Source organism: Lontra canadensis, unplaced genomic scaffold (genome assembly GCF_010015895.1).
Source record: "Lontra canadensis isolate GAN:19392208 unplaced genomic scaffold, GSC_riverotter_1.0 scaffold68, whole genome shotgun sequence".
NCBI classification, from domain to species: Eukaryota; Metazoa; Chordata; class Mammalia; order Carnivora; family Mustelidae; genus Lontra; species Lontra canadensis.
In genome coordinates, this window is record NW_022631062.1 from 7280589 (window position 1) to 7295416 (window position 14828).

General features: G+C 56.0%; 1 protein-coding gene across 1 annotated transcript in view; it reads left to right on the forward strand.

The window, feature by feature from the left end:
* Positions 1 to 196: 196 nt before the first annotated feature.
* The window catches only part of PUDP (pseudouridine 5'-phosphatase), a 76463-nt gene continuing 61831 nt past the window's right edge, over positions 197 to 14828 (forward strand). Inside the window, exon 1 of the mRNA XM_032880231.1 lies at positions 197 to 290. Within this exon, the coding sequence (XP_032736122.1) occupies positions 221 to 290 (70 nt within the window). The 5' untranslated portion in view covers positions 197 to 220. The remainder of the gene's footprint in view (positions 291 to 14828) is intronic.

Below are 14828 nucleotides of genomic sequence, written 5' to 3' on the forward strand. Positions count from 1 at the left end.
CGAGGCGCGCGTGCGCAGTGCTACTCGGGACCCGGAGGGCGGCTGCAGGCGCGCGTGCACGAGAGCGTCTCAGGGCGCGGAGGCTCGCGGAGCGCGTGCGCAGAGCTCCTCGGAGCGGGGCGGAGGGGGGGGCAGTGGCGCGCAGCCCCGGAGCGCGCGTGTGCGGCCCGGCGAACGCGCGCCGCTCCCTCCGCCCCCGCCCGGCCGTGACGGCGGCACAATGGCGGCGCCCATACCCCCGCCGCGGCCCGTCACCCACCTGCTCTTTGACATGGACGGCCTCCTCCTGGGTGCGTAGCTGGTGCGTCCCCACTCGGGCCGCCTGGGGGGGGGGAGGGGGGCGCGGGCCGCGGGCGCCGAGGGGCGGCGGCGGGGCCGCGCGCGGGACCCTCGGTGGGCGCCGGGGGCCACGTCAGGCCGGCCGCGCGCGGGGCTCCGGCGTCGGCGCCGCCCGGGGCGCTACTTCCGGCGGCCGCGCCGCGCGTGGGGACGGAGAGCGTGGCGGGGGGCGGTGCGCGCGGGGACGGAGAGCGTGGCGGGGGGCGGTGCGCGCGGAGGCGGCGCTGGGGACCCCCGTGCGGGCGGGGGCGTCGTCCCGGCGCCGGGAGCCGGAGCGCGACCTCCGTTTCCCCGCGGGCGCGCCCGTCGGGGGTCGCCTCGGCCCGCCCCGGGGCCGTCGCGGAGGTGCTCGCGCTTGGCTGGCAGCACCGTGCGGCGCCTCGTGCGCGCGGAGGGGCTGCTGCGGGGGTGCGCGGGGCGCCGCGGCGCACGGCCCGCCCCGCGACCTCGCAGGTCTGCGCGGAGCCGGAGGAGCCCTGCTCGGGGCGGCGGCTGCCCGCAGTGACCTGCAGCTCAGGGTCGGCCGGGGAGGGGCGTGGCGGGCCCGAGCGCCGACCGCACCCCACGCTGCCCCCGCCGGCCCCGCTGCAGGCGAGGCCCAAAGGTCCCCCTGCGCCGCTGCTGGCGCGAAGGCCGGCCAGGCCTCCTGCGGGCTCTCCGACGGCCCCTTTGACGGTGCTGGGTCAGGGGCCGCTGGTCTCCGCCCGGACGACACGGAGAGGACGACGCTCCGTGCATGGAGCAGGGCAGAACCCCAGCCTCGGCGTCATCGTCCAGGACACCAGCAGGTCAAGGGCCTCTGACCTCACAGCCTCCGAAGTCCCGCTGGGCCTCCAGCAATGCCCCCACACTTCATGCAGGCCCCGGACCTGCTGCAGACGTTCACACAGTACCGCGTCTTGCCCTAAGACCCTGCACTGCAGAGCACGGGAAACTGGTTGCAGCCACCCATGGAAACAAACCCCGCAGCTCAGAGGGGTTAAGTCACTAGCCCAAGGTCACCCGGCAGAGAAGGAGCGAGTCCAGATCGGTCTGACTCTAAATACACATGCTGTGTTCATCCTCCCGGTCACGGTCACCCTGTCCCCCTGCCCATCATATCGCTAAGTCGTTCTCTGGAGATAACACTGATTTTTGTTTGTTTGTTTGTTTTTAAGGCACACATAAACAGTCACTTTGTTTTATGAACCCACAGACAGAAACTGATGAATTCCTAAGACAGGAAAAATAAAAAAAAGAAAAATCCCCGTTGAGGTCACTAATTGCAAAGAACAGTGTGTGCAGCTGCGACCTCTGAAACGACTGCATTTCAGAAACCTTCTGGGACCCATAACCCTAGTGGGTAGACATGAATTTTCCTGCCCAGGTGGTCAAGAACTTAAATTGTCAAATTCCTTACCCTCTGATAGAAGGTCCAAAGAACCTGTGGTGGGCGTCTCGTGAACGCTCATGCCCCCGAGATGCGTCACCAAAATTAAATTCATTAAAGTTCTAAATGAGCTGCACGCTTGCTTCTGTCTCCGGAGGCAAGCACAGCTGGTCCCTGAAGCCATCAGTGCGGCGTCTGGGACCCTGGCGCCTGCAGGGACAGCGACGCACCGGGGGCTCCACTGGCCCCTGGCACCGTTAGCCAGTCCTTCGATCGGGTCCGAGAACCAAGAATGAGTGCCATTTGGGAAGATTTTTCTCCGTGTTTTCTGCCCTCTGCCCCCCGCCTCTCTGCTTTAAGTCTTGTTTGAGGTAGTAAGACTTGGCAGGACTTTCTCAGGAATTCCTTTGCTCCGTTCTTTCGCAAAGCATCTTGTGTAAAACACTGTTGTCTAAAACCTGCTGCCTTACCTTGCTGGGTCCAACCAGTGCCCCCTGCTCGAGTTCCTCAGAGCCTGACTTCTTCCCAGGTATCTGCTGTTTGCGTAACACCCTACCATGAATTCGTAAGGAGTCCTTTTGCAGAAAGTCTGCTCTCTAGAACGGTCAATGTGTTTCCCCTCAAAGTTCCCTTTGCCACGGTAGGCCCCAGGACTGCTGCTCTCGGGGAAACGAAATGGAAAACACTTGGTTTCACGGGGAATGCTTCTATTCCGGAGAAACTTGTTTAATCAGGGGACGATGAGGAAGTAAATGGAAATTTTTGTAGAAATGTTGACAATGCTAGGGCACTTCCCAGTACAATTGAAATAGGAAAGGCGCTTTCGGGTTGTGTTTTTTGTTGACGCGAGGTAACAATCAGCTGTGATCCAGGTAATAATTTTGGTTCTCAGAGGCCATTTAGAAAAAGAGGAAAGGGGGCTGAGATTGTTTATGAACTGGGACAAGATTTCGAAAGAAGATGACAGGTTTTCAAACAGTCTCTTGGCTTCTGGATAGGGAAGATTATCTAGTTCGTAAATAACTGAAATTAGGAGCACAAAAGGGGTGGGCCCTTTCTCTGTAAAAGACCAGAAGTTTGTTGTGCGGAGCAGTGCTGTCTGGTAGAAATAGGACTGCATAAAACGTTGCATGGCAGCGCTGAAGAAGCAGAAACGTACAGATGAAACCAACTTGAAAGGTCTATTTTTTCCTCTCTGAACATATCCAAAATATTGTTTCTCGACCCATCAGCGTAGAAATTCCCCAGATCTGGTACCTGCATTTTTGAGACCTAGTCTCTGAAATCTGCATTTTACACGTAGAAGCTCATCTCAGTCAAGCTAGCCACCTTTCACGTGTTCCTTAGGTACGCTGGGCGAATGCCTCTGGCGTTGGACGGGCCAACGGAGGGCTTCAGGGAGCAGCCCATGATGTCTAATCTTGATACCGGGGCCAGGCGGGGGAGGGGGGGGTTAACAATATTCAGAATGTTGGAATATGTAAAATGCACTGCACGTAAAATATATTTTCTGGGTGTCCCAGACAGTGATTATGTAACATCCATAAAAGTCAGCAAAGAAAAATAAGGTCGTGTTTGAATTCTTAAAGATCAGAGAATAATAAGAGATCTGTGTGGGGCATGAGAAGGAGATTTGCACTGTTGATTATAATTTACCACGTCTCCCTAAATGCACCCGGGTTCCAGGATGCAAACGGCTGACGTGTGGCTGCTCCTTTGCATGGCAGAGTAGGTGACACCTGTGTTGGACATCTTTGTGCTGCCTTAGCTCCCAGCCTGCCAAGTCACAGTACCCGAGACTGGCGGTGCCTGTTTGTCTGGGCTCCCGGACATACTGCAAGCTCTGGGGGTACGGGGTGTGTGTGCGCGGTGCAGGGCCTTTGTGGCTGTCACTGAGTTCCGAAAGTCACTGCTTGACTGGACCGCGTCACCATCGTGCCCAGTGTGTGGCCACAACCCCTATCCCTCTGTGGTTTTGTTCACCTCGCCTAGGGTAATTTCTTTCCACCCTGGAGCATCCGTGAGGCTCATGACAGAAAGAGAATTTCCTTCCGTAAGGTTACCCCATGCTCCAGACTAATTTTCATAGGAGCCACAGCGCCTTGTTGTCTGACCCCCACATGACGTGTATGAGACTTTTTAAAGTGAGACCAGGAGCTTTTCAGTGTGTGCATTGGTTCTTCTCGTGTATCCTGTCCACACATTCCCAGGGTCCTGGCTGCTGCTCAGGAAGGTAGAGCAGAGAAAGGAGTGTTGAGGGGTCTCTGTCTGTGGTTCTCATCTGCCCTGAGGGCTTGCCTAGATCCCAGCAGCTGCAGGGCACTTTGGAAACACCCTTTGTCCTGTGCCCTGGGGTCTGACCCTGGAGTGCAGGGGCTGTCCTTCACATTCTTCCGGCCCTGCCCTCCTGGGAGCCAGCAGCGGGCTCTGGGCTTTTGTTCCGCTTGCTAGGTGGAAGTTCATTAAGTTCCTTGCAAAGAAGTCTGCTGAAATTTGGAGCCCAGTCAGAGGCCTGGCGGCAGAGCAGAGCCCACAGGAAAGCGAGCCCTGAGTCCGACTTTCTCTGTTTGGACTAAGATGCTGGTGGGCGCACCGCCCCCTCCCTGCCCCCTGGCAAGGATCCTCCCAGAGGAAGAGACTCTGTGTGTGTTGCAGGACCCTTGTCAGGAATAAGGATGCCAGCCACGTATGCACTGAAGCCGGTAAACCCTGTCGCCTTTGGGGACTCTTTCCAGCAGACGTGACCTGTGGCCCCACGCGTTCCTTCTTACAGTCACTGCTCGCTTGACGAGTGGGCACCGCGGCTGCTCCCCTTTCGAGAGCCCTTGACACATCCCCACTGCAGGCTGGAGCTCAGAGAGGAGAGTGCAGTCCAGCTGGCAGGGCGACTGACTGAGCTCTTTGCCAGAGCCCTGTCCCTGCAGGTGTGCGATGCCCTGTGCTTGCTTTCCCCTACATCCTTCCACCGCTCGGCATGCTTTGTGGGGCACCTCCGAGTCACGGATACTACCATTACGGGGCAGCCATCTCAGGATCCAGCTTTTACTTCTCCCTCCTTTCTTCTGGAAACACAGTTCAGGGGCGGACTCCTTGGTCTGTGTTGTCCTTCTGATGACGTGCCTTTGACTCTGGTTCTTTTTTCTGTGGGTTTAACTACTGTGGTTTACATTACACTCTGTCATTGTCCAGGGGTAGGTGCAGACTTCATGCCTTGTAAAAGAGCAAGGGAAGTAGTGTCCCCAAGAAACATGCACTAAAAGCACTCATTACACAGATGCCCGATGACGCCGTCACACCTTGGGGTGAGGTATTTGGAAAGTGATTCAGACGCAGCCCCTGGCTGGAAAATAGAGTGTCGTGCCACTGTGGATTACCTTTGGAAATAAATTTCCTACTGGCAAGTGTGCGTGTGTACCGGCGACTAATAATCAGAACGTTTCATCTCTGAAAACCTTCACTTAACTGTGGTTAAAATGGGTGGGGGCGGTCTGGGCTGTAATGTGCAGATCTCCATGCAGGGCATGGATGGAGAATTTTCTGGAAAACGTAATAACTGTGACACACATCATTTCTGCACCAGAAGGTTTGTCGCTGTTGGCTTTGCCGAGGTGGCTGCCATTCCAGCACACCTTAGCGTACCTACTGAGTCTTTGGCAGGCGCCTTCCTTTACCATCTGGCTCCCTCCCGTCCTTCCCTGTGATGTCTACAGCCAACAGCTAAGTGTCCTGAAATCCTCACTCTGGACCCTGCATGAGTAAGGGAAGTGGGGTGCCCTTGATGAGAACTGTTGACCTCTCTGCTCTCCAGACCAGCACTGTCCATCCCGCAGGACTGCCTGCCATGTGGAAATGTTCTCTCTGTCTGCGCTGCGGACAGGAACCACATGGGCCCCCTGCGTCCCTAAAACGTGACTAGTGCAACTGAGAAACGGAATTGTCCCGTTTATGTGGTCATACTCCATTTCAGTAACCTCCTGTGGCTGCAAGTCCCTGTGCTGGACGGCACAGCTCTCGAGCCGTGCCCCACTCATCTTTGTTCAGAAGCGGTGCGCTGGCCAGCTGCTTTAGGGGGTTCAAAACAAGTCTCTTCTTTTCGTCTCAGAGTCCAGATGGGACATAAGCCACGGTGAGTGGAATCTGTGCGCAACTTGCCAGCGAGCCATGGCATGATAGGGACAGAGCCGTGCTGTGAACAGGAAGCCCCCAGAGATGTTTGTTTGGTACACAAAGGGGCAGGGAAGGAAAATGGGCATTCCCGACCAGCAGAAGAAACGGCTAACAAGGACCATGTTTACTGAAGCAGAGACACAGTATCTTTATCAAGCACAGAGTTTGAGTTTAACCAAAAAAAAAAAAAAGAGGATTCTCAGTAATGGTTGTATCAGAATGTGGAGACAAGGGTGGCCTCTTGGTGCAGCTGAAAGTGCTCTAGTGATTTCCCAACGGGATCCTCATGGAACCTCTCTCCCTTTACCCTGGTTTAAGTCAGAAAACATCTCCCATGCCCAAATGGCATCCCTTTTGTTTCCCCCCTCAATGGCGACCTCTGGAAAAGTCCAGGTGAGTGATGTTGTGGAATGTGTACATTTGTTCGGGATTTGGGATTTCGCTGCTTGTTTCCACCTGGTGTCTCCTTACTTGTTCCTCTATCCCCCCGTGCCCTGTAAGCTGGAAATGATGCCTCATGCACAGCTCTTGCCTTCTTGGGGACACAGTTGGCATGTGGTCCGTTCTGTCCCCTAGTCCCAGCCTGCCGACGAGTCTGGTCCTCAGAAGCATTGTGGAACCCACTGTCGTCCTGCACGGTGGCACGTGGGGCATTTTGGGGAGGAGTGTGTACCCTGACAGACCAGGTATCGGCAGTGACCATGGTGCCTGTGTGTCTTGAAGGCCTGAACCATTGGGCACATAGACAGGCTGGATGTGGCTTTGGGGAAAGTGCAGCCTCGCTGGCACCACTCACCCTGAAGAGAGGGTGTTTGTGGGAACCTAGGGTCTGTTTGTCCGTGCGCGTACGTCTGCAGCCCACGGGGAGCACACTGCTTTTGCTCCCATCTCCTTCTGGTTGCAGGCCATGGTTTCTCCCAGTGGTTGTGGGGGACGCTGTCCAGGGGCGTTCAGACCTCTGGCATCAGACTCCTTGGAAAGCAGAGATGCATAGAAAGCAAATACAGTTGTCTTCAGTTTGCAGACATTTTGGAAAGGTTAACTTCATTTTTTTTTTTTTTTTAACTTATGTTGGCTGTGAGTGTCCCTATTTTTTGGAGAAGCATGCGGAGTTTGGAATGAAGTGTCACGCTGTCTGTAGGTTGGAGGGTTTGGTTGCACAAAGGCCTCGGTGGCATGGGTCTTTCCTGGGTACTCCAGGAACTTTTGGGGAACGTTTCCACGTGGTTGAAAGTTACCAAGACGGAATAGAACAATGAAGCCTTTAGCACGAAGCGCAAAAATACAAAACCAAATGCGAATAAATTGTTCGTAGGCAGTAGGTTCTGCTTAAAAAGACAAGAACATGAAAAGACATCGTTTAATAACATTGATGTTGGAAGGAAGAGCTCCAGGACACTCAGCTCCCTGGACACTTGAAGCAGCGTTCCTGATGTCGTGGGACAGCGGGAAACATTTGGAGAAGACGAGGTCCCCTTCCCGTCCGGGGCCTCCGTGTCTTGTTGTCAGGGCAGCGGGAGCCGGCTCCGGGGATTTGCAGAGCAAGACTGCGACACACCAGTGTGTCAGTGTGGTAGTGTCACACGGAAGCTGACAAGCACACAGGCACAAAAGGAATAAAGGCTGCCTGAGGTTGTTCAGAAAGTAGCCACCTACCACCCTCTGCATTCCCACGGTGCTCTGGTTAGACCTGGGGACTGTGTCCCTCTGGCACCTGTCTGCCGACTCCCTGCACTCTGGGTGACGGATTCTCATGCACCTGTCCGCTGGCTTCGGCAGCTCCGCACGTGGCTTTGTCTCCTCTCCCACTGCCTGTCGGCTGCCACAGTCTCAGGAATCTTGACGTGCGACTGAGCTTGAGTGAAACCATGGGGTGATTGTCAGCCTGCGGACTAAGCATGCTCTTTGCTGACCGTGACCCTGCGCTGAGGGCCTTGGGTGGCGTATCAACGTGGTCTTTGCACCCTTCGCGTCCACTCTTGCACATAAACAGATGCTGCTTCAGCCTGGGGCTCCGGCCAGGGTGCATTCCCCATTTCCACGTCCTGCCAAGCTTCTTGGAAAGGTGGCCGCCCTCCTGCTCCCGCTCCCTCACCGCCGCACCCCCTGAGAGCTGGCTCCCGCAGCACGGCTCACACAAGCTCTGCCCAGAGAAGGAGCACACTGCTGTGTTGCCACATCCACTCTTCTCTTACAGTTCCAGAACGTTCTGCCTCCCCGGCCCCTTCCCCACTGCGTCCTTGGGCTTCTCTCGTTGGCTTCCTGGACGCGCCTCTCCTCCCTTCCTCAGGCCGTCCTCTTCCTCTTCCGTTCCGTGACCAGTGTGGACTCCGTCTGTGTCTTGCACAGCACTTGGGAACCGGCTTTGGCAACCGCTCTGGCTTTCAGGACTCTCCGAGCCTGTGGTCTGGCCTCCCCTCTCTCTCGCATTGATCAGTGCTTCCCGGTCACCACCGTGTAACCCTGCCTGGACACACGGTGTATGTCCCGTGGAGCCTGGAATTCCCGGCCCGATCGGCTCTTCTCCTGCCTCGCCACACTCGGAGATTGAGAGTTCCTTGCCCACCCTCTCTTCAGGGCCTTCTGCCCCACCCCCAAAGCTCTGCAGTCTCTAGGCTCTCCGTGGCTTCCTCAGCAAGCCCGTGCCCGTCGAGAGCCTTTCCCGTGTGCCCTGCGCTCCCGGGAGCAGTCTTGAGCTTATCTCACTGAGCTCTGCACGGTGGACGCAGGCCCATGCTGGCATCGCCCGTGCTGTAGGGAGGGGAGGCCTCGGGAGCTCGGGCAGTGACAGCGACACCGGCGGCCTCGTGCCTCCTCTCACAGGCGCACAGGGAGGCAACACTTCACCAAACTCGGGTCTTCTCGAGGGCAGGTCTGTCCCCCCACTCCCACCCCACCCGAACAGCAGTGGCAGGGCTGGATTCCTGCTGCTCCCAAGGGTGACCCTGCAGGATCCCGGCACCCAGGAGCATTTGGATGAAGACTGTAGCGCTCATGCACTTTTCCCCTAGCACCTTGCTACATCTCTTTGTCTGAGGAATGTGTCCCTAAACAGGTCCCTTTTTTCTGCATCGGTGCAGAGAAAAATCATCTTCAGCTGTCCCCGTGGTATGCGTGGAGCCCCATGCTGTGGGCTGCCTTTTTGGGATGCCTGGGCGTGTGCTCCTCGCACAAACACAGAAGTCATGCTGGCTCTGCCAGGTGCAGCCCTACGAGCTGGTCCTTTCCTGAAGGCTCCAGCCCTATCTCAGCAGCCATCTTGTTAAACCAGTTGTGCTGACCTTGCCTGATCCCGCAGCCTGATAAAGGCCTTTGAAGTCGCCCACTGGGTAGTTTGAACGAGACAGGGACCCGGCCATCTGAGGCCCGGCAGAGGGTTTCAGGCGGCTCAAGACAGGTGGTGATTTCTGCCCTGGAGGGTTGCTTTGGGGTAGAGTTTTAGCTTCAGAACCAGTTCAAGGAGAGCGTGATAGGACAGATCCACAAGGGCTCCCAGGGAGACAGAGGTGGTCAGGGCGTTCATTCAGTTTGTGGGTCCACAGGCTTTGCTCACTGGCCCCCCCAAAGGCTGGATTCTGACACTAGAAGTGGGTCCTCCCACACACTTCCGGGGACACAGTCAGGACCGCCGTGGGCTCTGCGTTGGGGGAAGCAGACTTTCTCCATCCTGCTGCGTTGTCATTTGTCTGCGGAGCTGACCCAGTTTCCTGGGGAGGGAAGAGGAAGTGGGCCGGCAGCCCAGGGTGCCTCCCAGAAACATGCATCTTGCACCAAGCTATCGAGCTGAGCCGAGGAGTCAGGAGGAGGAGGAAGGAAGTTGGGGAGTCTCCCAGGCCTGGGGCCCAGGGTGCTGTGTGCCCAGGGGGGTTTGATGATGTGCGTGACCAAGGCTTCTGCTCAGGGAGACGGGCTCAGAGGCTTGAGCCGTCGTCAGGTGCGTGACACCAGCACTGTGGTAGTTTCTGGGGCCTGCTGTAACCGGGTAGCACAGGCTACTGGCTTTTGTGACCCTCCCCCAGCCCTGGAGGTCACAAGTCTGAAATCTAGGTGTGGCCAGGGCCATGCTCCGTCCCAGGGTTCCAGGGGAGGGTCGTTCCTGCCTCTTCCAGATTCTGGAGGCTCCGGGCATTCCTGGGTTTGTGGCCACCTCCCTCCCATCTGTGCCCCGGTCTTTACGTGGCTTCTCCTCTGCATCTGTGCCTCCTCTTGTGTCTCTTACAAGGACCCCGTCACCGGATTTGGGACCCACCCGGCAAATATTAGAATGATGTCATCTTGAGACTCTTGACCTGATCACATCTGCAAAGGTCCTTTGTCCAAATGAGGTCCCGTGCACAGGCTGCAGGAGGGCAGGGCACAGACACAGCTATCTGAGACACATCACGCACTCCACTGCAAGGACACAGAGGGCCAGCGTGGAAGGAAGGGGAGAGGCTCGATTCCGAGGCTGTTCAGGTCACGCTGGGGTTTACGGGAGCCCAGGGAGATGGAGGTGGCCAGCATTCCCTTCCGCCTTGGCTGGATCGCACTGGCTTGTCCTGAAGTACACACCGGCGGAAGCCATAATACACAACACAAGTGAAGGGGTCTGCTGTGGACACGTGCGCACCCTGGGTTTTAGTCGCTTGGAAGCCTGGCAGCTTTGACATGGACGTCATGAAGGGAAGCTGCCGTGGTTTCCCATCTGACACAGAGAAGACCGTTGGGGCTGACACCCTGCTGAGAACACCAAAACACATGGCCCCCGCCGAGGCCCATCTGTGTATGGTGGCGAGTTGACATCTTCACGTTTCCCTTCCCGCATGCGGTGCAGACATCCCCCAGACCTGCATCGTGGGTCTGGGAAGGAGAGATCTGGAAATTCAGCTGTATGGACACCCCCCCCCGCCCCGCCACCCCGTCTTGTTCTGCTGTGTGTCTTGATTGGCTTTCTTTAGTGTTGCATGGAAATCGAGGAGAAGACATGGATTTGGGAGCCAGGAGGAAAGGGTGTGACTGGACACAGAGGGGCCAGGTCAGGATCTTCTCAGGCTTCCTATCGGCCCTGTGATTCCTCCTGAACCCTGAGCCAGAGCCTGCCATTTTGGGTCCAGCCTCTGTGGACGTGGCAGCGTGCACAGCCTCCCATCCCCTCTGCAAGGGTCTGCGTCCTTCAGAAAGGCGGGACGTCAGAGGTCAGGTTGCAGGCTGTTTTCGGGTAAAATACGTAAGTGATACTTCCCAGAGAGGCCGGCTTTGCTGGCGAAGGCTCTTGTGAGCAGTTTGTGTCTCCCTGGGGACACTTGGGGCCGGTGGAATGCTTACCGTGCTCAGAAGGCACAGACGGGCTCAGCCTGACTCCGGAGGCTGGTGAGCAGATCCGTGAGCAAGACCCTGGCTCCTAGACCATGCTCCACGGAGGTTTGGATCGAAGTCAGTTCTGCAGACCCTCTGGGCCTGAGCACGTAGCATAGAGCCCAGACGTAGCGAGTTTATCAGTGGAGGAGGCCCGGGCATTACGTACCTGTTGGTGTGCCCAGCTGCTTCGTACGCGGATATATGGTGTGTGGGGACGAGCTGGCTCTGATACGTGAGACCACGTCCTTCTCCCCACATTCTTAGCACAGCGCGGCCCTTATGAACACAGAAACGAGCGCAGGACCTGGAATATCGCTGGGTGTGCCCTGTGATCTTCGTGGGCTGTAAAGTGTTGTTAATGAGATGTTGGACGGGACGTAATTGCATCCCGGCACCCGTCTCGTATGTCCTTGCCTTTTCTAATTACGTGCAAACCACCAGTTGTCACAACCGCCGAAGGCGGAGGACTATCTCTCCTGCCTTCCCACATAAGAGCCCTGTTCATCGTGTCGCGCACCTGGGGAAGCTCCTAGCCCACCTGCGTCGGAGCGCAATTAAACTTAATATCCGGTTGCCAGTGACAGAACAGACATGAAGGGGGCGTGAACCTGGGATGTGTAATGTAACGCACAGAATCTCGATTCTTTCCGGCATAGTCACTGTGGGCCTCGCGCTTTCGTCCGAGAGCTGTCTGGGTTTCGTCCACGCGCCACATGTGTGCACCGACACTAGCTTGTAAATAGGGGCCTTACAGAAGTTGGCTGTGTGGTGCTTGGCAGATGGGACCCCGTGTCCCCAGATAGAAATGTTCTAAGTGCGAACTGCGTGGTCAGATTCACACTGAGAAAACCCTGCTGGTACACGGGGGCTGTCGTATTTCCAAAGCTCCCCACCCACTTCTGGCTGAATATGGGAAGGTCCCTTCCGGTATCAGGTTGTAGGGCCAGGAGCACGGGTCTGCCTTGGGCCTGTGACTCTCTGCCCGCGGTCCCGTCGGATGCCCGTTCTTTCTCAGTCTCTGCTCTTCTGTAGCCGCGGACACACGCCATCCCAGGTCCCTAACATCACCGAGGGACGGAGGGCCTCTGTATGGCTATTAAGGTTAGGGGTTCAAAATGTACTTGTTGCTTAAACATTGAGTATCTGCTTGTGCTGTGTACAAATGTAGTGCACTCGAGCCATCACCGCAAAGAGGCCGTCACAGCGCCCGATTCCGTTTACAATTTCTTCTATCAGCTTAAACACCTTTACGCTCGTTAAACCGTACTTAGAAAGCCAGTAGCTTTTATTTCCTTGTTGGGTGCTCCTCTTGTCGGAATTAACAGGTGGAACCTCTTCGAAGACCCAGTGATCGGTTTGGCCTGATAAATGAAGTTTGTAAAAACGATGAGTGTGAAGTTGACTTGACTGTTCTGTCGCGTTCCGATAACGTCACCTTAAACTGTGAATGAGGATCAGTAAGCCCAGCGTGCATTTCGACGTTTATTTACAGCGCGGTTGCCCCCACTGGCCAGAGGACGTGGAAGACTGTGTAGCACGCAGGAATTTATTCGGTGGTCTTCCTTCTTCCAGCGGCCACTGAGTACGGTGGGCGTTGAGTAACCTAACCGTCCACTAGGGAAGACTGGTCCTCTACCACATGCTTTCCATTCCCACCCCGCGGATCAGGTTTTGCATTCTTTTTAGTGCCTATGTAATTGTGTTTCCGCCTAAATCCAATAGTCTTTGAACTCGGGGACGCTTCCGCATTCTCATTATACTTCCCAAGTTTAAGCAGGTCTTCAGGAGGGCTGTGAAATGACCTCTGAGGGAGCGCTGGTATCTTTCACGGACTTTGCATTAGAGGAACAGCTTACGCGGCCTACGCTGACGGGTGTCAGAAAAACAGCAGCAGCCAGGCTTCACTCTCTGTCCAAGGGGCCTGTATGGCTTCACAGACAGGTGGCCACTTTCCAGCTGGAGATCGGGGTGCGAAGCGTGTCCCCTTTGGTCACGAACGCTTGGACGTCAGTACTTTTTACCGGCCGTGTACTGTGCATAGAAGGAGGGACCCACACATCACTGCTCTTTGATTCTTGGCAGAAATCCCGAGCAGAGTTCAGTAGAATCTGAGATCTATAAAGCGGTTTCTATTGTGTGAAGCGTCTTCTTTTAAAAAGGATCGTGGTTCTTCATTCTTGATTGTTGTGGTAGTCCCGTCCCCCCGAAAAACAAGATCTACAAGGGTAATTTTAAGTGATTGGTTGCCTTTGCTTTTCACAGAAGGAAATACCAAAGACATGAAGATCTCTAACGCTGTGCTATGGACAGAATTGGGGGAAGTTGGACGGAATCCCAAAATGCACATATTGAAACCCTCTCCCCCAGGACCTCCGAGTGGGGCTGTGTTTGGGAGCGGGGTTTTAAAGAGGTGATGAAGGTAAAATGAGGTTACTGGGATGGGCCCTGGCCGCATAGCACTGCTGTCCTCATAAGAAGAGGAGAGGAGGACACAGACAGGCACAGAGGGATGGGCATGTGAGGACACAGGGAGAACGTGGCATCTCCTCGGCTTCAAGAGGAGCCCATCTCGGCCCAGCCTGTGTCTCCGACTCCCATCCTCCAGGACAGGGAGGGAGGCACGTGCGCTGTTGAAGCCTCCCAGTCTGTGTTCCTTTGTGGTGACAGGCCTAGCGGTGCGCCCAGGAACGTAGACTGGGTGATACCGTGAGAGGATGCAGCAGTCTGGACTGCCCTTTTGGAGACTTGGTGGGCAGACTGTGCCAGGGCCGTGGACGGCGCACGCTCAGGGCTGCTCCGCGAGGCCCGCACCCACGGAAGTACCACGGACGTTTGTCCCGTCTTCCTTTGTCATCTTTCTTCCTTGGTCATCTTTCCGTAATGGAGTTTTCCGATTCCCCCACCCCCACCCACACGTGAAAAGAAGGGACGGGAAGGACACCTGAGCAGCCAAAGGAGTGTGCCTGTGGCGGACGGCCCTTTGTGTCTTTAGAGGAGGAGCTGTTCAGCCCTGATTTCATCTCAGCACGGTCACTTGATACCCCAGTGCTGTCGATCGCCCTCCGTGAAGACTGTTTGTGGCATCGTCTCCATAGGAATGCTCCCTCTGGTGTCCTCGTCCAGCTCGCCTCTGAAGGGGATTCCGTCGTACAGTAGTCACGGCAGAAACCGGAGTAGCAGGAGAGGCCACTGAGAGCTAGGTAATGGAAGCGGTTCCTGGGGTTGGGGGACGAACGTCTTCACACTTTGCAGGTCGTAGAGGACAGCTGGTTTTCATTTATTCAAAACACATAAGAATATATACATTCGCTACGGATTCACCATGAAGCCGTAAGCCTGGGGCATTGGGAAGCTCATCCTTTGCAGAGTTGATCCATCTCGAGTACGAGAAACGCACATCCATCTGGAACGCCACCGTCATGCATTTGTCTCTTAAAACTCAAGAAGAGCTTAAATTATTGACACTCGCTCGATGGAAGTGTCATGATGCGTCAGTGGGAGATGAGAAAAAGGAACCCGGTGATGAATAAGGTTTATACATGTGTGATTACGATGTAGGCTAAGACAGACCGAGGCCACGGTGCTCTTGAACAGCCAGTGCACAGCCTCGGGGAAG